Genomic DNA, 21,910 nt, shown 5'->3' on the forward strand with positions numbered 1-21,910 from the left:
TGTGTTTCGCCCTAACGTTTTATAACCACTGAAAACGCACCTGGGCGGCACGGTGGCGCAGCAGGTAGGTGTCGCAGTCACACAGCTCCAGGGACCTGGAGGTTGTGGGTTCAATTCCCGCTCCGGGTGACTGTCTGTGAGGAGTGTGGTGTGTTTTCTCTGCGTCTGCGTGGGTTTCCTCCGGGTGACTGTCTGTGAGGAGTGTGGTGTGTTCTCTCTGTGTCTGCGTGGGTTTCCTCCGTGTGACTGTCTGTGAGGAGTGTGGTGTGTTCTCTCTGTGTCTGCGTGGGTTTCCTCCGGGTGACTGTCTGTGAGGAGTGTGGTGTGTTCTCCCTGTGTCTGCGTGGGTTTCCTCCGGGTGACTGTCTGTGAGGAGTGTGGTGTGTTCTCTCTGTGTCTGCGTGGGTTTCCTCCGGGTGACTGTCTGTGAGGAGTGTGGTGTGTTCTCTCTGTGTCTGCGTGGGTTTCCTCTTGGTGACTGTCTGTGAGGAGTGTGGTGTGTTCTCTCTGTGTCTGTGTGGGTTTCCTCCAGGTGACTGTCTGTGAGGAGTGTGGTGTGTTCTCCCCGTGTCTGCGTGGGTTTCCTTCGGGTGACTGTCTGTGAGGAGTGTGGTGTGTTCTCCCTGTGTCTGTGTGGGTTTCCTCCGGGTGACTGTCTGTGAGGAGTGTGGTGTGTTCTCTCTGTGTCTGCGTGGGTTTCCTCCGGGTGCTGCGGTTACAGTTCAAAAACACAGGTTGGTAGGTGGATTGGCGACTCAAAAAGTGTCCGTAGGTGTGAGTGAATGTGAGTGTGTGTGTTGTATTTGATTTGACATTCAGACATTCAGCAGGTTTGTTGAGCAGGTTGAATCTAGGCTTACATACTGATGCATACTGGGGATCTGTCCGCACCGAAGCTTGTGGATCATAACCTACACAAAGCCAAGGATGTGTTCTGTGTGAACAGTAAAGCACTTTTTGATTCACTCTGGTTAATGTAATGTAATGTAAATGAGGAGGAGTGGTGTTTGTTGATCCATCACTAATCAATTTGACTTTATTTATATGCAAAGAAAAGCAATAATGAGCAGAATAGTGCCTCTGTCTTGTTTATCGTTCTCCAACGGTCTATGTCTTTATAATAATAATATTAATCATCTCGATGCAGAGAACAGTAAACATGACCCGCGCGTTGACTACTGGCTTGAAGCTGCGCTGATTCCGTCTGAATCCATTCTGAAAGCGCTCTTTTATTTTCATTAAATCCCACCGCTGCGCGGCTCTAATGAGAGACTCCTTGGTTCAGGGCACACGTGAACAGAAATAAAACACACGTCCGAATAAAAAGCCTTTATTTATTTAACATTGATCAACAGGATCACAATAATACAAAAATCAAACAGATGCCAAGACCTCTACAGACGTTATAAATCACTGTCTTAAATTACAGCTACGGTGCTCAGTCACAAATATGGACCACAGAAATGAAATGCTCTTAGAAAAATGAGAGTGCCTCATTAAACTGCAGCAGCACGAGTGACTCCGACGCCACCGTGAACAAAACGTCTCGGCGAAAAAAGCACCGCAAACACTTTCAGCTCTCGCACAGCGGTACAGGACTTCGTACGAGCACTTGACCTTTAATAAACAGCATTAACAACACGACCAGCACAGCGCTAAAGTAAGACCTGGCCACTCGGCGTTTACGAACGACGCGAATTTCTGGACTAGTTCGTATTTACGGTAGTGAACCGCTGCCATAAAAGATAAGAATAACCCTTTCAGCATCTCGTTATTTTGAGACTTATATATAAATAAAAATAAAAATATATAAAATTAGAAACCCACAAATTAGACACTTGTTTTTGCTCAATTCTAAAAAAAAATCGGAATAATCCGAATTTTTTTTTTTACAGTTATAATTCTGTTTATATTTATTTTGGAAGTTTGTAAGTGTTTGGAGGGGTTTCTTTTACCTCCCCACACCCTCTGACTTTTTAAAGCTATTTACAGTAAAATTTAATTTTATTCCAAATTCTTGGACAGCGTCAAATGTGGGAGGCAAAGTGACTTTAAGGCACTGCATTTCAACTTCAACAGCAAGCGCTTAACAGTGTGTAGTGTGCTCAATACCAACCAGAAACCAACATCTGGAGTGCATCAACCAATGAAACACCTCTAACGAAGAATAGCAACGGCTAGGTTTTATTGACTGTGTTCTTAACACGCCCTGGAAACTCAATGAAATGAACGGTGTCAATTAAATATAAAATACAATATACACCCATGCATTACAGCCTCACTATTCATTTAAAACCACACAAAATAACAGACGACAGAAAACGTCAGCCTCTGCACCCGATATTAACACGTACAGTCCGTCCCAGAGGCTCTTTGTTTTCTTTCGTACTTTAAGACGATGAAAGTCTTCCACGTCCACGTCTAGTCGCGGAAACACCCTCGAAGGGGCACTCGAAGAGGAGAGTGATGTATGGGCAGAAAAGGAGGAGTGTGAGAGTGAGTGGGTAAATAAAAAAGTCAGGGCCACACCATGGATACCATGTATATATAGAGATGTCTGTCTCGTCGTCCTGCGTTACAGTATTTCCACGTAGTTCTCGGGGATGAGGCCTCGTTTGCCCTCCAGCTCTCCTTCCAGCCAGCCGGGCTCCCGGGACAGGGTCACTGCGATGGAGAGGAGAGACACTAATAACAATGACAATAGTAAAATGATGTATTGTATTCATACAGTGCCTTTACAGAGCTCAGTGCGTCTTCACGGAATTATCACAACAAAGAGGTACGGCGGACTGTCCGCGGACGAGTCATACGCTCGGAGGAACGTGATGGTGGAGTTCGGCTGGTCTCCTCTGCGGTCTTCCCTTCACCCACCCCCACCTCCTGCAGCATCTCTGTCCGTCTTGTCGCCTTCGATCACCTCCCTCCCATCACCTCCTCACTCCCACCACCAAAGCTAAGCACCACACCCCAGGGTCAGGGGTCAGACTCACTACAAACATTTAAACAACAATTAAAAACGCATCTCTTTCAGCCTCCACCATCATCCCAGCTCTCTGTTATTGTTTGTGTTTTATTTTCTGTAAAACGTCTTTGAGTTGAATGAAAAGCGCAACATAAAACTGATGTGATGTTATTATTGTGTGGAAGGAAAGCTATTTCCTTCTGGATGGGTTTGTGCGTACACAAGAAGAATCAACTGTGTAATTACTGTGAAAGAGCTAGTTATTTACACCTGTCAACGGTTCATACTTATTTTGGCTGCTGAAAATAAACACGCTGGCAATTACTCACACAATAAACCCCTAAAAACACTAATACTCATTTATTATGACCACATTAGAGAACTTGTTGTGCAAGCTTCCGAGCATGGATTTTAATCGGAGCTCAGTCGTGTAACTAACACAGGCCACATCTCATTCCTTTAAAGCAGTTTAATGAGATTCTGATACTTCAGGATGTGTCTTTAGTGAAGGTTTAATCACATGGAACAGGTGCTGAATTTGTGCTGTGAACTGAATGAGTGGAAATCTGTTTAACATTTTTCTATCCTCACACTGGAGCGCTCCAGGACAAATCTGGAGATATTAGTGGCCTAAGTAATAAACTGAGAAGTGTGGTGTGTTCTCTCTGTGTCTGCGTGGGTTTCCTCCTGGTGACTGTCTGTGAGGAGTGTGGTGTGTTCTCCCTGTGTCTGCGTGGGTTTCCTCCGGGTGACTGTCTGTGAGGAGTGTGGTGTGTTCTCCCTGTGTCTGCGTGGGTTTCCTCCGGGTGACTGTCTGTGAGGAGTGTGGTGTGTTCTCTCTGTGTCTGCGTGGGTTTCTCCGGGTGACTGTCTGTGAGGAGTGTGGTGTGTTCTCCCTGTGTCTGCGTGGGTTTCCTCCGGGTGACTGTCTGTGAGGAGTGTGGTGTGTTATCTCTGTGTCTGCGTGGGTTTCCTCCGGGTGACTGTCTGTGAGGAGTGTGGTGTGTTCTCTCTGTGTCTGCGTGGGTTTCCTCCAGGTGCTCCCGTTTCCTCCCACAGTCCAAAAACACACAGTGGTAGGTGGATTGGAGACTCAAAAAGTGTCCGTAGGTCTGAGTGAATGTGTGTTGCCCTGTGAAGCACTGGCGCCCCCTCCAGGGTGTATTCCCGCCTTGCGCCCAGTGATTCCAGGTGGGCTCTGGACCCACCGCGACCCTGAACTGGATAAGGGTTACAGACAATGAATGAAAATCTCAGGGGCTTCTACATTTAAAAAAATATTTACTCTGAGTGACTCCTTCTGTTTGTTTAATTGCTGATAGTTTAGATTTGGCCCATGTTTTGCATTTAAGCGTATATCAAGATTCTAATAAACATGTATCATACGTATTTCTTAAAATAAACCTTTAATACGCACGTTAATTAGTCCTCCATTAGCACAGGTGTGTAGTGAAGCTGGGTGAAGGTAAAAAGGAGGGAGAGAGATGAGCACGCTTAATTTTTAACTTTCCACCTGCTGCGTATCTGAGAGAACAGCCCAGGCACAGGTCTCTGATAATTTGCCAAAAAATGCTTAGTTGTCAGATGCTTGGTTGAAAGTAATGCAGCAATATTTGCTTTAACCATAAAACTGCTGTAAGCAGCGTCCAGAACAGAGTGCACTACACTCTCAGATAAACAAGCTACCCACATTCCACAAATATTAAATAATACATAATAATTTGCAGTGATTCCCGGTTCTGGCCTGAGTTTGTTGAAACACACTGATGATATACAATCCTTTACCAAGTCTCTTTAGATACGACACAAAAATAATGATTTTCAGAAAGTGGAAAGCTACAAACTTCTCCTGGTCCGCTAATATTTATCAAACATTTAAAAACTGGGAACACCTTCAGAACTTCTGTTCATTTGAGTTCTCTGTTTACTTCCTCTTCATCTACTTTTCCAAGAGATTGATACAAAAACGACTGGAATTAAAGGGCGATTTATCTTTAGTACTTCAATGCCACATCAGTAGCCTTAAAGAAAAGGGTGACCATCGCGTCTGTAAGTAAGAAAGACTTTGATAGAGAAATATAGTCGATATACTGAAGGTAAAGATGAAGCAAGTTCTGTAGAATGACCGCTGTAGTGATAAAGGATGTGAAAAACAATGACTCTGATATTGGAAGCCAGAAAACCTCATTTCCTCTCTGCATGATTATAAGTTTTCCTTGTCCTCTGCAGACTGATTCAGCAGGACTCTCTCTCTCTCTGTGTGTGTGTGTGTGTGTGTGTGATATGAGATCAGATTTTCAGCTGGGCGGCAGCTCGGTCCGGCGAATCCAATATCCCGGCGGATTTTTTGGGGGCGAGCGAGCGAGAGAGTGAGCAAGTGAGTGCCCGATAACGCTCCCACTTACCGGCGTGGAAGATTGCTCCAACCTGGAAGGAGAGTTCGGAATCGTGCTCGGCCTCGCACGGGTACACAGCCTTGGCTTTCATCAGGGTGACACTGAAAAATGGAGGCAATCAGTTAGTGGACCGCCTCACCTTTCACAAAGAGAAGGTTTAGGATGGACGTGGTTTTTCAATCTCAAGACTGCTCTTGATTCAGACAGAGAAAGGGTGTGTGTGTGTGTGTGTGTGTGTGTGTGTTGATTCTACAAAGTTGAACAAAACAAAGTCAGAATCCGCACCTTCTTGGACACTGTTCTCTGTAAACGGTGGGTTTTCTTTATTAATGAATGGACCCCAAGAAATGATTCAATGATTCAAATGAATCAATATTATAACAAATACCTTTAGAGTAAAGCTACCATTTTAGAGTCAGGGGCTGAGTTCTGACCGTGACGTGTAGGTCTTTATGAGGTATATTTGTATAAAACTAAATATGGCTTTTATATTTTTGAAAAATCAGAGCTACTTTGTTGATCCTGGAGGTGAGTCCTGTTTTTTTTGCCGAGTCTCTTTTGTCCTGAAAATATGCACACACACACACACACACACACTTATACACACAGATTGCACACGTGGTTTGAATAAGGGAAGCACTGAGCCGATAATGAAACACCAGCCACAATTCACAGCGAAGAAGGAGAAGTCAAAAGTACACCCAGAGGCGCTGGTTCTCCTGTCCTTCCCTGGATATCACTCTCGGTCCCGAAAGAAAGAGTGCATCGCTGAAGTTCATGAAAACTTTCAAAGGCCAAGAGGAGGTGAGAGGGGTACAAATGCACTTAAGGCTTACTACAAAAGCAGCCTTTTCTTTAACAAAGTGAGGCGTTTTTGGAGAAGGTGCAGTTAAAATGTCATAGCTGACTGGACCGGACCAGCCCCGCTAGTACTTATCTCTCTGCTGTTCGGTGAAAAAGGCACCGAGCGAGTCTTCCGCACCTGGCAGAGCGATAAATATTTTATACATCGCCTCAGAGCAACAGCGCTATGTTTTTTGGGGAAGGGCTGGAGTCAAAACACTGCGCCCAGACAGACACACGGAGAAAAGTTTGCCATGGAGGTGCTGATGTGCTGTGAAGCTGAAATTTCTCCAACTCTAACAATGCAGCAGAAGAGGGATGGTGTTTGTTCGAAGGCCGACCCTCTTCTGGAACCTGTTTGCGTGAGCGCTGTTAACGGCTTGCAAATCGAATGCATTTGACCAGCTGCCATCGGGCATCAGTCATTTTAGTTGGAAAGTTAATGTGGCTTCTTGTCTGGAGCTGAACTGTAGATCATCCTAACGACTGGAGTGTGTGTGTGTGTGTGTGTTTCCTTGGGTGAAGGGAATGTGTGGATATTTGTGAATCTGCAGTGGGAAAGGGAAAGTTGGAGAAAAAGTGTGTGTACGGTGTGAGGCTCTGACAGTCAAAGCCTGTGTGTGTGTGTGTGGGGGGGGGGGGGGGGGAAATGGGAAAGAGGATGAATGAACAATGATGATTGAGTGACAACACTCGGCGCGGGGCTGAACCTGAACTGGGGTCACCGAGCTTCACAAACGTAGACTTTTAATAAAAATGAAAATATTTATTTGTTGGTGAAGAAGACCTTCATACATTAAAGCAACAGTAAGCGGTGTTTTTATTATAAAATTACACCCTGCACTCAGCTGTAATAGAAAGCAAAGAGTCTGTCGTTGCTACTCTCAGCTCAGCACTGCAGAAACTGCACTATGTAACTTTTGGAGGTGGGCAGGACACCACCACACCTTGATTTCAAAATGAATTACACTCTGTAACCCCCTCGTTGTTGTAATGTGGAAGATGTCGTATACGTGTTCATTAGAGGGGACTAGGGCTGGACGATGTGGTCAAAATTAATACCGCGATACACAGGAGGTCCTCGTGTTACGTCTGTCCTGAGTTACGATGTTTCATGGTTACGACACATCTCCGATTTACTGTATAAAGCCTTGTTTCGATTTAAGTGGTTTTGCGTGGTAAACGTCGTAACGTGAACTTCGTGTGTTGTGCGCGGCGCGGCGGAAGAATACACGGTTACGCGGCTCGGGACCGAGGAGGATAGGTGTTAGGAGGCGGATAAGTTCTTACAGTATGTTATTTATGTACAGAATGTACGTATGTTCCGACTTACACCGAAAATCGTTTTACGACGCGACGTAGGAACAGATCAACGTCGTAAGTCGAGGACCCACTGTATTTCTAAATTTCAGTCGATATGATTTAGGTCTGATATCGTTATAAACAACGTAAACGCCACAGACACATGACATCGCCATCAAACGTAACCCTCTTGGATGAGTCAATTAATAATATTTTTAAACTAACTTTAAAATTGAAGGCAATGAATTGTGCAGCGACCTGTGATTAATGTCAGTCAGTGACGGATGCTGTAAATGTGTTTAAAAATGGCCTCATTGTTATTGAAACGTTTTCTATTGTGACATACACTGATATTAAATTATTGTCCAGCCCTCTGTGGGACATCACAACGTTCTCAGTACGAGTGTGAAGTAAGAGGCGTGTAGAATAAAGAATAATGTTTTGTGTAACGTGTAATCACCCTTAACTTTATACGGTTTGTTAAAACGACCTTTAAATTTTAAGAAAAAGAAAACGGTCATCACTTTCCACAGAGGCATTTCTTCAGATTCTGGAGCAGGTAAAACCCCTGAGGGCTGTAGGGTGGAGGACTAATGTCCTGGAGCCCACTGTGTCACACAGCGCCAGGCTCAAGCTTCAGACTCAGAATGGTTTAGTTTTCACAGGAATTGCAAGAAAACTAACGACAGAAATGATCTGCTGTTTTCTTGATATCCACCTATAACCGTTAGAAAATCACCTACAGGACCCCAAGACCTTACCGAACACTACGTGGGCTCACACTATTATACATTAGTAATGGACTTGACTTAAATCGGACCCTTGGTTTGGTCTGGTTCATTGAACTGACTGAGAGATTTGTCGGAGGCCCGTGTGCATGTCCACACGGTTATGGATATCATCATCACGATGTCATTTCGGACGGCGGTGTGGCGCCGAGGTACTAGAGGTAAACAGAGGTGACGCACCTTTCTGCCGGTTTATCCTCCTGACCTCCAGCTGCTGCTGTTGGAGGCTCTTCTCCTTGGGCGTCGGACTCCGAGGGACTGATCCACGATGCCATGGCAGTGCACACGCTGGGAAAACAAAAGACAAACAAGCTTTACGAAACCAGGGGAAGTCCGTCCAGTCAGCAGTGACCGCCGCTGTTCTCTTCAATGTGAAGCATGAACTTCTGAACTGGCTTTTGGATTGTTGTGGTCCTCTCTCAGATCACAAACAGATTATTTTTACTCTGCTGCTTTTACTCGCCAGAAGATTTCGCAAAAAAGTAGTGAAGCAGGTCCCCGTAGACAGCGCAGCAGAAATGAGAGGTGAAATAATCGTTCTATTCTTCACTTCACTGAAGCTGGATCTACTTTTCTTGTGGGTGAAAATGTCCATCTCCTATTAGAACATCCAGCTTAATTACAGCCAGCGTAAATAACGAGTGTGACTCTGAGAAAGGCCAGGACTCTCACTCCCCATCGGACGCAGAGTGTATAAAATAATCCCGCATTAAATTCAATCAGGTGCTCACGAGGGAACTGAATAAATGGTTTCGTAAGAAATAAATGCAGTCTTATTGCCCAGGATACTTCTAATTACATTAGGACAGTGAATGAGATCAGTTGTTTTTAACTAGAAATGGATTAGCAGCGTTAGTAATTACAGTGGTTCTGACGGTCTCCGGTGTAACAGTCGTATGTAAGACACGCACACACACTGCACCTAATAAACCCGAAGGGGGCTGAAGGCAAAAGTAAGAGGGGCCCCGGAGAGGAGTCACAATGACACAGTTCTGTTTTTCTAGTACAATACACACATACACAATTATGCAAGTGGAAGTATGAGGTCAGACAGAGAGAAAGACAGACAGACAGGAAAAAAAGCAGCAGAACTGTACCAAACTCGCACAGACATGCTCTAACTACTTCACTGCCTGTCTCTCTCTCTCTCTCTCTCACACACACACACACACTCTCACACTTGCGATCTCCCTTCATAATTATTCCTCCTACAAAGTCTGTGCAGCTCTTCAGTGAGCCAGACTGAAATTCAGAGAGAGAGAGGGAGAGAGTGTGTTTGTGTAAAAGTCTGGAGGCACTGCAGCATCACAGTCCGGATATGAAACACACATGAAAACACCTCAGGCTGGGAAAGAAAAAAAGAAAAAAAAAAAAACAACAAAAAAAACCCCTACATTCTTCTCTCTCTCTCTGAATGTCTCTCTTTCTCTCCCTGTGTGTGTGTGTCTCTCTCTCTCTGAATGTCTCTCTCTCTGTGTGTGTGTCTCTCTCTCTGAGTCTCTCTCTCTCTGTGTCTTTCTCTCTCTCTCTCTTTCTCTCTCTCTCTCTGAGTTTCTCTCTCTGAGTGTCTCTCTGTGTGTCTTTCTCTCTCTGAGTGTCTCTCTCTCTCTCAATAAGCTTTATTGGCATGACCATATTCAGATATAGTATTGCCAAAGCATTAATACAACTCTCTCTCTCTCTCTCTCTCTCAATCTTCATTAACACGTCTCTCGAATGCTGCTGTGATGTGCTGCTATCTATTTTACACTCACAGTGTCTGTAGACTTAAAAACTTCAGAAGAAAATACAGATTTCTCTGCTTTAATACAATTGAGCTGAATCAGGTGCTTCTCAGCTGATCAAGCAAAAGACCAGAAGAAGACTGGAGTGCACTGACACACACTCACAGTCTTTAACTGTTTAACCGGCACAGACCCACACTACTGCGTCTTCATCAGAACCAAACTGGACCAAGACATGGCAAATAACCTGCTTCCGTCGACCTACACCAGGAGTGCGAACATCACTGGAGAAACGGAGCAAGAGCCACGGGGTAAATGACTTAATGAAGCATTTTTACCAGCCTTTATGTGGAAGTCAATGTTAAAGTAATTCTGGAGCATTCCTATTGGTCCATTCATCATGAAATATTCACACAATATGATGCAGTAAATTAAAACGGACACAAACAGAGGTACGTGTTTTTCCTGGACAGCGATGGTAGCGAACAGTAGTCAGGTTGTTTTAGGACAACACGGATGAAACCGTCAATGTCCGTCTCCCCTCATCACAAGCACAATGCTACCCCAGTGCTGAAATCTGAACAGCAAACCTGTCAGACCTGCTAGCCTTCTCCTCCCAGCGTGTTGAACCAATGAGCTCCGTGGACTTCAGTGACCTCCGCAGAGTCCAGACCAGAACTGTGAGATTCACAGCGTGAAATCGACTGGAGATCTTTGTTAAACTCATGGCACAAAGCAGGAGCAGCTTTCCAGTATTAGAATGGTGTTTCTAATAAAGTGGCCAGTGGGTATATATACAGTATGTGCATATATAGATGTGTGTGAGTGTGTGTGTTTGTGTGAATGGTGGTGATTTATTGCTCTGCAGTAGTTTTGAGTGTTCAGCTGCTGCACATCAGCACAGAGCTCCAACTGCACTGCAGCAAATCCACTCATTAACCTCTAACACACACACACACACACAGCCCAAATAGACTCATTAACCTCTAACACACATGCACAAATACACATGCCAAATCGTCATTAACCTGCTGTTTACCTGAGTATCACTGTAGCTAAGTAAAGCTACCTACACTGTGTCTGTTGCACAAAGACCCTGTGGATTTGTTTTTGTCCGATTTTATTGTTTTGTAAAGTTACTTTTTATTATATTACACTGCACTGTTTTTACTGTGTGTGTGTGTGTGTGTGTGTGTGTGTGTGTGTGTGTGTGCTAAAATTCCATGATGAGCAGATCAGCAGTAACTTTTTGAAATGCTAAAATAATTAATATTCTGGCAGCATGTAGATTTATAACACAGTACATAGTACATGGGCGACATGGTGGAGCAGCAGGTAGATGTTGCAGTCACACAGCTCCAGGGACCTGGAGGTTGTGGGTTTGATTTCCGCTCCGGGTGACTGTCTGTGAGGAGTGTGGTGTGTTCTCTCTGTGTTTGCGTGGGTTTCCTCCGGGTGACTGTCTGTGGGGAGTGTGGTGTGTTCTCCCTGTGTCTGCGTGGGTTTCCTCCGGGTGACTGTCTGTGAGGAGTGTGGTGTGTTCTCCCTGTGTCTGCGTGGGTTTCCTCCGGGTGACTGTCTGTAAGGAGTGTGGTGTGTTCTCCCTGTGTCTGCGTGGGTTTCCTCCGGGTGACTGTCTGTGAGGAGTGTGGTGTGTTCTCCCTGTGTCTGCGTGGGTTTCCTCCGGGTGACTGTCTGTAAGGAGTGTGGTGTGTTCTCTGTGTCTGCGTGGGTTTCCTCCGGGTGACTGTCTGTAAGGAGTGTGGTGTGTTCTCCCTGTGTCTGCGTGGGTTTCCTCCGGGTGACTGTCTGTGAGGAGTGTGGTGTGTTCTCTCTGTGTTTGCGTGGGTTTCCTCCGGGTGACTGTCTGTGAGGAATGTGGTGTGTTCTCCCTGTGTCTGCGTGGGTTTCCTCCGGGTGACTGTCTGTGAGGAGTGTGGTGTGTTCTCTCTGTGTTTGCGTGGGTTTCCTCCGGGTGACTGTCTGTGAGGAGTGTGGTGTGTTCTCTCTGTGTTTGCGTGGGTTTCCTCCGGGTGCTCCGGTTTCCTCCCACAGTCCAAAAACACACGTTGGTAGGTGGATTGGTGACTCAAAAGTGTCCGTAGGTGTGAGTGTGTGAGTGAATGTGTGAGTGTTTGTGTGTTGCCCTGTGAAAGACTAGCGCCCCCTCCAGGGTGTATTCCTGCCTTGCACCCAATGATTCCAGGTAGGCTCTGGACCCACAGTGACACCGAACTGGATAAAGGTTACAGATAATGAATTAATGAGGACATAGTACATCATTTTTGCACTTGGTATTAGGCGGATATATGTGCTGTAGTTTGTTAGACTGTTGAGAATATAGTCCAAATTATTAAAATTAATACAGTAAAACATAAGTATACTACTACTTTTATGTAAAAAAAAAAAAAAAAAAAAATGAACACAGACACACACACAAACACACACACTGACACACTGCATGTGTCCTTATCGGTTTGTCTCAGACAGAGCTTTACTTCAGAACAGTTTCGCAGATAACACACTCCTCACCTCCACAAGCGTGCACACACACACACACACACACACACACACACACACACACACACACACACACACACACACAGCTGTGAGTCTCCTCCTCCAGCTCGACCTCACAGTGAAATCAGGTGAAAAAACATTAAAATCCAATACTGTTGCCCTAGCAACCGGTGGAACCACAGGGAAAATGGTTTCCACTTAAAATTGCTTTTACAATTACAACTAAGCCAAACCGAGGAAAATTGCCCTCATTTTGCGGCAGCATAAAATAGCACCGACGCCGGAATCGCATACGAAGCCTTATTATCGCCATCCTCAAACACACGCCCAATCCCAGGCAGGATTACAAAAAAGATTCAGACAAAATAAAAGTCCCTTTACGCCATCCTTCTGCAGAAAATGGGATTTAGGAGCTATTAGAGGAAGCTGCATACAATTTTATATTCACTCATTAGTTAATACACACTGCATTACAGTTTCCAGAAATAACTCGGAGCACAACAATGCAGCAGATATCATTTACCCACGCAATACTCGTTAATTACTGAGACTGATTACAGCCCTAATTCTCTCTGCATTCAACATGAAAGCTTGATACCATTAAACCTTTGAATTGCAGCAGCAGTTTAAACTTAAAAATGTGTTTTTACGGCAGTAGCATTATACACCAAACGCTTAGGAAGTTAAAACTGCGGTAAACGTTTTCTTTGGTTATGTTTTTTTTTTTTAAACCTATTGTAAAGTCTCAAGCAGGAGGTGGTAGATTTGTAATTGTCTTTAATAAAAAGAGCTAAAAGTAAAAGTCACATATCAGAGACCACTTTAAATAACTTTGTAGAATTTTGGTGGCATTGCCCTTTAAACTCTGGGTAACGTATAGAGGGTGTGGATCTGGCGGTGTGGGCAGCATGGTGTGTGTTAGATGAGTACATACACTGAATATCCGCACAGAACCAGGGAGCAAGTGTTTACAGTGTACGAGTGCAGCCACCTGTCCCCTCCACACACACACACACACACACACACACACACACACACACATACACAGTGCAAGACTTACTGCAGCACTTCCTGCTTGGCGCAGGCTGGAAAAAATCAAGGGGAGAGAGAGAGAGAGAGAGAGAGAAAGAAGCAGCAGAGCGTTACATAAGCAAAGCCCCGTCTGTGACCATGACTCCAGGCCAAGTGATGGAAAGAGAGGAGAGTGAGAGAGAAAGGGGATAGAGAGGAGGAGATGGGGGGCAGAGAGAGAGAGAGAATGCAAGTTACAAAGACAAAGGCCTGTGTGTGTGTGTGTGTGAGAGAGAGGTAGTGGTTGAAAGACTAACAGTGAATGACTAACTGTATATATTTCTCCAATCCTGAGACCTATAAACGTAAACCTGTATTGTGCACGACTTAAACAAACACACCTGTCTATAGTTTTGATGATGGATCTGAAAATAATGAGAAACGAGTCCTAGCAAGCCACCGTCTTCATGCCATGGGGGGGGGGTGTCTAAAAATAGACGTGTGCTCTGTGCGTGCGTTAATGCCAAGGCTCGGCCTGAAACATCGCCAGCGCGGAAGGCTGCGCTGATTAACACAGGTGCACACCGTGTGCAACAATGCTCTTAAGCCTAAGTGAGTGAGGATTGGACGAAGCGAGTCAGACACTGAAATCTTAGGCTGAGTCTTGAGGTGGCTGGTGATGTTACTTTAACAGCAGAGTGGGGGGGGGGGGGGGGGGTGGAAGAGAGGAGCGAGGACGGAGACGCAAAAGGAGAGCAGACAAAGAAAAAGTTTATTTTCAAGGTGAATTCTTGCAGGCATGGCAGAGAGCAAAGAGCTGAATTTCCCAGCATAACCCAATATTATTATCTCCCACATCAGCATTCAGCACCAGCCAGCTGCCCTGGGCTCAGAGCAGCTCAAGGACTGTGAGAGGGGGGGGGGAGAGATAGAGAGAGAGAGAAAGACACAGAGAGAGACTCAAAACTTCTGCCAAACAATACCAGGAACATGCACTAACATCTTCAGTCCTTGGGCTGAGCCACCTGGAGATGACAATGAAAAGCGCTTTATTAAACATAACACCGTGGAACTGAACGAACTGGTGCTAAGACCAGCGCCTGGAAAAGCACCTCGACCCCCCAGCCCCCGTCAGCAAATGTTTGCATGTGTGCGCTGTGGTTGTTTTCGGATATTTATGTTCTGCCGTTCCGTTCCGATCTGGGGCTCAACTCCTTCTCTCCTGAATACGCAGCTAAGGCCAAATTCACAGAGAGACACCTCCAGGAATCTCCATCCAGGACCGATTAACACCATGAGCAACAAAGGCACAGAAACACTAAAAGCGTATCAGCAGAGGGGTACAGTTTGCACGTTTAAAACGTAATTACTGAGTGTACCAACGTTCAAAACTGTACGGCGAATCCTGCCCAAACTGGCAACCCTGATTCCGCACAGGAGAGTGGTGCAAACAGTGCTTTTCTAAGCGTCGGCTTCAAAACGAAAACTTTTTGGGCAACTGTCAGAAAGCAGGGGAGTGAAGGCTTTAAACCTACACTGGGGCACAAGCTTAAACTGTACTGGAGCGCTCACTTTCTACCAGCGCTCAGGCTGAACTCAAAGTTTACTCCAATATATTATTTCCGAACAGGTTCTGAGCTCCTTTTCCCCCAAAAGAAAGTCAAAATTGTTGTGAGTTCCCACTCAAAACACAATCAAATAAACAGTGGTAGACTTATTTCTGACAGAAACATGGCTGTTGTCTCTGAATCCCACGTGGAGTTGGAAGGGTGATGGCAACCGGATATAATCTGTGAACACACTTTTAATTACGCGTCCTCCGCCCGCTCGTGCAGGATGATGTAGTCGAAGCGCTAGATCCAAACTGGAGCGTGAAGAATCTGAAAGTCAAGTCAGGTCTGTTCTGACATGGGGCTAATACTTTAATGGCACCGCTAATGACCTTTCTGCTCTTTAATACGCACAGGACCACACGAGCTTCCTCCTGTAAACGCTGGTGAGGTCTGAGCTGGAGGCACAGCTGGACGTCACTTACCCAGAATTCTGTGGGTTGGAGATGGGGAGTGTGTTGCCATGGGTACTCCTGGTCTTCTCCGGTGGGGTTTCTGAGTTCGAAGCTGTGGAGGACTGAGACGAGACTGACTCGTTACTGCCCAGAGACGCCTCATCAGGGGTCAGAGACACAGACTCAGAGGATGGTGAGACTGAGAGAGAGAGAGAGAGAGAGAGAGAGAAGTTTAGCTAGGATTTATCTAATACAATGAGAGGAAACAAAAGTGAATGTCTTTTATGTTTTGTCTTCCTCTCTTTCCCTCTGTGTGTGTGTGTGTGTGTGAGGTGAAGACAACCGTGTCCCTCTTTGAGGGCAGGTCAGGTCAGACTTGCGAGGACATTCTCTGTGGTTTTTTTTGAAATCCACAAGGAGCAAACAAACTGAAGTGTTCAACATTACGTAACTACGATCCTGTTACTCCAGGAGGTGTGTGTGGCTGCAGCACTGCATCTGGAAATGAATGACACCGATAGTGTGTGTGTGTGTGTGTGTGTGTGTGTGTATAACATTATGGGAAGTTTACAATGCTTGGGTAACACACACCATGTTTTAAAATGGATACACATCATGGGGGTATGATTATTAATATATTATTATCTACAAATACACCATTTCTACATCATTAACCACAAGGAAATTGAACGTCAAGTACTACATTTCTAAAAGTTGCGGACTGTGTCACTGTTCAGCGGAGTGTAACTGTGGCCTGGGATCTTTCAGCTTGATTCCCTTGATAAAAATAATTTCCAACCTACTTTTTATAGTGATCCAGGAAAGTCAATCTCAGCCGGTGAGCAATAATTAGTTGGTCATTTGTTTAATGAAAATGTGATACGTTTAATTCTCTGACTGCGTGCTCCTACAGTTGGAAACAGCGTTGTGTATACACCCATGACTACGCTCTATTTGCCAAGTTTACTTTAAAGGCCAGGACTGTTATTACATCACCTTTATCCAAATTTTATTACCCAGAATAGCTCAAGTTTGAGTTATAACCAACAAAGACAGCCATCGTTTATTCTGACAGCCTTCCCCTGTGTTAGAGGCGTGTAACCATACTGTCACGGACCATACACAACGGATGGCACCACCGAGACTCAAAGTCAACCCAGAGAGCGGCCAAATAAAATGACCATTACTTATTTCAAAAGCAGAAGCCCCAACAGCCCCCACCTGGAACTATCTGTAAACAATTACAGACGCCGTGACAACAGGTTTCTCCTAATCACTAACAAACGGGAATATTAATGACACTTGGACTGGACGCCGTCAGTTTGTCCAAACATTGTCTGACAGAAGCGGCCAGAGAACTCCACTGGAACACAGAACCCCAAAATCAACTGTTGTCTTTGCGTCCAGAACTTCTGGAAATATTTGATTCTGGTTTTCATCACTTCCATCTGCATGTCTTCGCCTATTTGTAAAGTAAATGTGGGACGTTTTGTGCAACTTTTGCAGTGAGGAATCTTCATTCCTTTAAAGAGACGAGGCAGAAAAGAATAGGGCTGTCAGCATTTGGAAACGGCCATGACACACATACGGCAAGAGTGGGGCTTTTGAATTACGCTCTCAGACCATCTCCAGCGCTCTCGTTAAAGCAGAGAATGAACGTATGTATAAAAAACCTCTTGTATTTTCAGCTTAATTTACCCAAACTCATCAGCACAGGCACTGAGACGTTCCTCTCCAGCTCAGAGCACAGGTTTAATATTGGGTTTAGATCAGGGCACTGTATTGGCCACGGGAGGGGAAAAAAAAAGCATCTTTTTTAGAGATTTGGAAGCACGGAAGATTACAACCATGACTCAGTCTTCGACTCCTGACTGCACTGGATTTAAACATTTCTTCATGTTTGATGTCCATGGTTTGAAAAAGAAGAAGAAGAAGAGAAGAAAAAAAATCATCTCACAACTTCCCAACGCCCACCCCCATACTTCACAGCAAGGATCAAATTTTTTTTTTCCAGTCAGTGTTCTAGGGATGTTATGTAAATTGCAGACTTGTGGTTTGACTTTCTTCTAGCAAGTTTGTTGACATGGCAACTGAAAGTTTCTGAGACTTGTGGACCCCAGGATCCCGTCAGCTCCTACAGTTGGTCAACAGTGACACTTCACAACAACCATGAGAACATTCGAGAAACCGTCTCAAAAATTGTCTCACCGTGTTTGGGAAAGAAAAAAAAACAACACGCTTGTGTTCTCAGAGAGGTTCATTACAGGGCTTTTGTGATCTTCCTCGTGATAATTGTTTTGAATGTGTTTGATTTGCGTGAAGTCACTTCAAATCTCAGTGAAACAGAAGGTTATGGATTAACCTTTCCATGATATTTTAATTAAAAAGGGAGTACAGACGACAATACACATGAATTAGATTGTTACAATTAAATGTTTGCTTTTATGAACAGTTACATATTTATTCTCATAATATTCTCCTTATTTTGCGTGTTGTTTGTTTGTCATAAACGTTAATTACTCTACAATAAGAGGTCTCAAATGTGGTTTCAAAATCTGTGGAAGTACATCCAACTAGACTCAGGACAGCCGATCATATGTTATTATGCCAAACCAGGAAGTCCTAACAGACAACAAAGAGCTGAGAAAATATGCAATTAAATCTTAGGATGGCCATTTGCATCATCAGTGTCGTTGCTGGTGAGCAGTGATGAAAACTGGACTTGGCTTTATATCTGAACAAGCCCGAACAATTCAAATCAGACTTGCGTGAGATTTCCCACTGACGCGAGTGGCTAAGATCTGGAGAACAGTTCTCTCTTCACAAAAGATTCCCAACTTCGCTGGGCAGATGGTGGGCAGTGTGTAAGGTGTTGTGTGGGAGAGTGTTTTGCTGATGTCAGTGATATCGTGAACAGAGCGGCCCAAGATTATAGCTGGGTTTGAGGACGGACAATGAACCCAGTGGCAGTTAGTTACATGCAGTCACACGTCATGCCAAATTCTGATGTAGAACCTTGTTTTTTTATGACCCAGCCCCATTCATTTATTATTTAGCACATACATATGCTAGTATTTTAAAAAAAATAAACGTTATAGTGGCTTAGTAGTGAGCACGTTCGCCTCCCAGCGCTGGGATCTTGGGTTCAAGTCCCATCTGGGTGGAGTTTCCATGTTCTCCCTGTGTCTGCGTGGGTTTCCTTCGGGGGCTCCTCCCACAGTCCAAAAACATGGAGGGTAGGTGAATTGGCTTCTCTAATAAAATGTCCTGGCGTGTGTATGTGAATGAATGTCTGTTTGTGTGAGTGAATGTGTGTGAGCCCAGATATGGATTGGCGCGCTGTCCTGGGTGAAATCCTAGTGCCCAATGCAGTCCTCCAGGTGGACGGTCGTTCCTGGTCGAGAGTACGCTGTGTGTGTTTGGCTGCCGCTTCTCGCCAGTGTGTGTGGATGGAGTGTTCTGAGCAGTGTGTGGATTGTAAAGTGTCCTTGGGTGTCTAGAAAGGCGCTATATAAGCGTAACGATAGATATTTGTATGTGGCACCACATTGAAACTGTGTGAAGCAACAGAATAGTGCTGAGGTTGTTTGAAGAACAGAAAAGTTGTTTGAAATAAACAGGTAAGGCCTTACATGAACCCATCTGAGTTTTCTGAATTCCATTTATTAATGAATTCCATTAAAACGCTGCATTTTCAAAGAAGCCTTTTCTCACCCGCGTGGTAATTCTGGAGAGCGCCGTGCTCTGAATAATCAACTCTGGTTTTTCTTTTTAGAAAACGCTCTTTTCAGTAAACGTCTATTAATTGAAGCATTGACAGACACTATGATAATCAAACAAACTCGGTTAACAATGGAGGCCTTGGGGCTTCTGCCAAGGAGGACGCTATTAAAGCTAAAAATGAAAAAGAAATCTGCAGACGCTGTGGTTTGGATAGTTAACAACTCAAAACCTCAAGCGCAAAACATGTCATTCACATTTATCTTCTTTCCTATTGTACCCAGTGTGTGTTGTTTGGCAGTGATCCTGTTTACACCTGGCTTTAACGGTCGCTTTGTACCCGGAGAGGATCTGAAGATACTTCAGCTGGATTCTGTTTCACATCTGTCATTAAGATGCGTCCCCAGTTTGACCAGATGAGGTCTGATGTTACTTTCCTCAGCAAAAATAACACCACGTTCTTCACTTCGGTTTTCCTTCCTCGAACCGGCTGTGAACATGATTTCTCACCTGCTGCTCCCAGTGTACTATACGCTCTCAAATCTCAGGAAGAAAGCTTTAAAACAGGTAGGGAATCGACTGCAGTTGCTGAGGAAAAGGCTGGGTTCTGAAGCAGCTGTGATTTCTTTAGCAGTCGGTGCCAGGACTGTCCAGAGGAATGTTTGGACATGATAGAGAAGTCAAGACTGGTGGAAAGAACTGTGTCCAGTTTTACAGACGCAGAATTCCAGTCGTTCCTTCGCGTACAACAACGGACATTCGGGTTAATTTGTGCAAACCTGGAACCTCTGAATGTTGTTTGAGTGATCAGGTTGTAATCTTGAGGCTGTTTACACCGGCTTTTCACGAGGAAAGGTGAAATCTGAACATGATCCGACCGCCAAAAACACATTTTAACGCCAGGTGTAAACAGCCCCTGTGATACTACAGTAAAAGCCTTCGCTGAAAGACATAACCCGAGCATGAACTCGGTACTGAAAGAGTACAGGTGCTCAGTACTACAGCACTCCTGAAACCTGGGGCAGCTGGGGATGCTCTGCTGTGATGATGTGCTGATTCTTTTGGTTAAGTCCAAACACCGTGGTAATAAAGAATAAACTAAACAATAAGTGTGCAGACCTTATAATTATTCAGAGCTGTATGTGGAGCTCTTTTGCGCCACCTGTACCCTGCTTTTCCACCCTGCAGTGTGAATTCACTCTAACAAGCCCCAGGCTAAGGCCACAGTCGAGGACTCCTGTCAGAGCGGCTGCCTCTGCCTCAGTTTCCCTCGGTTTAACACCAGCCCCTCGTACCTGTGTGAATGTCCAGCACCTGAGGGTTGTACACAGCCAGAGGTCGGCTCTGACGGCTTTGCTTCTTAGACTGACGGGTCGGAGCCAGTGGAGAGATAGCAGAGGAGGGACTCGGAACATCTCCAAATATCTGAAAAAACACAAGAAGAGGAAGAAGCATGACAGAAAATTTAAAAAAAAGCAAGAGGAAGAAAAGTGAAAGGAGAAGAAGGAGGAAGAAGAAAACAGGAAGAAGATGAAAGAAAGAAAGTCAGCAAGAAAAAGAAGGAGAATGAATAGATGAAAAAAGAAAGAAAGAAAAAGAAAAAAGAAGAAAAATGAACAGTAAAATAACAACAGGAAGAAGAGGAGAAGATGAAAGTAAGAAAGAAATAAAACAAAAATGAAAATGGGGAGAAAAAGAGGAGAAGATAGAGATGAAAGTAAGAAAGAAAGAGAAAAATAATAAAGAATGAAGAGATGAAGAAAGAAAGAAAACAAAAATTACAAAAGGAAGAACAAAAGATGAGAAAGAAAGAAAGAAAAAAATGACAATGGGAAGAAGAAGAGGAGAAGATAGAGATGAAAGAAAGAAAGAGAAAAAGAATAAAGAATGAAGAGATGAAGAAAGAAAGAAAACAAAAAAAATACAAAAGGAAGAAGAACAAAAGATGAGAAAGAAAGAAAAAGAAAAAATGACAACGGGAAGAAGAAGAACACGAAGAAGAAAAGAAAGAGATTCAAGGAAGAATAAAGAAAAAGAAAGAAATAAAGAAGAAGAAAAGGAAAAAGAAGCAGAAGAAAGAAAAACAACAATGGAAAGAATAAAGTAAGAAAAAGAAAAAAGAAAGAAAACTGGTGTAAATTATATTAACGTAACGTCAACATTTACAGTTGTTTTAACACCCACTGAATGTTACTGAGGATGCACCTCTGAGGAGCCCACCCCAGTGACGTGTCTGGTACCACCCAGTGACACTGCCGTCTTTCCTGAGTGAACTGAACAGGTCTTGAATTCACAGACTCCAAATAAGGTTGTTTTTTTAAAACCCATGAAGGGAAACACGTTTGGCGCCGAGGCGACGAGCGCAAAGAAATCAAGCCATCAAACACTTCCTCGTAAGAGTTCTGCCAGATCATTAAAGAGAGCAGAGATATTCTCAACCGCCTCGAACTGAAAGGCGTTTGAACGAGTGACACACATCCCACAGAACCAGCCGCTACAAAGAGAAACGTGCTTTAATAAACGTGCTTTCGCAGGAGCTCCTGGGTCATGCGCGAACCCACTGCTGTTTACATCTCCACTTCAGACGAGGAGCTGGAAAAGCTGAAGCCAGCAGAAGTTTGAGTCTCAACACGAGTGAG

General features: G+C 44.4%; 1 protein-coding gene across 1 annotated transcript in view; it reads right to left on the bottom strand.

Moving 5' to 3' along the window:
- Positions 1-1,332: 1,332 nt before the first annotated feature.
- Positions 1,333-21,910, bottom strand: part of arhgap10 (Rho GTPase activating protein 10) — an 84,328-nt gene continuing 63,750 nt past the window's right edge. Inside the window, exons 19-23 of the mRNA XM_066679527.1 lie at positions 20,567-20,696; positions 15,582-15,750; positions 8,472-8,579; positions 5,368-5,459; positions 1,333-2,664 (exon numbers count right to left, since the gene is read on the bottom strand). Of these exons, the coding sequence (XP_066535624.1) occupies positions 2,576-2,664; positions 5,368-5,459; positions 8,472-8,579; positions 15,582-15,750; positions 20,567-20,696 (588 nt within the window). The 3' untranslated portion in view covers positions 1,333-2,575. The remainder of the gene's footprint in view (positions 2,665-5,367; positions 5,460-8,471; positions 8,580-15,581; positions 15,751-20,566; positions 20,697-21,910) is intronic.

This window comes from Hoplias malabaricus, chromosome 8, assembly GCF_029633855.1.
Source record: "Hoplias malabaricus isolate fHopMal1 chromosome 8, fHopMal1.hap1, whole genome shotgun sequence".
Classification (NCBI taxonomy): domain Eukaryota; kingdom Metazoa; phylum Chordata; class Actinopteri; order Characiformes; family Erythrinidae; genus Hoplias; species Hoplias malabaricus.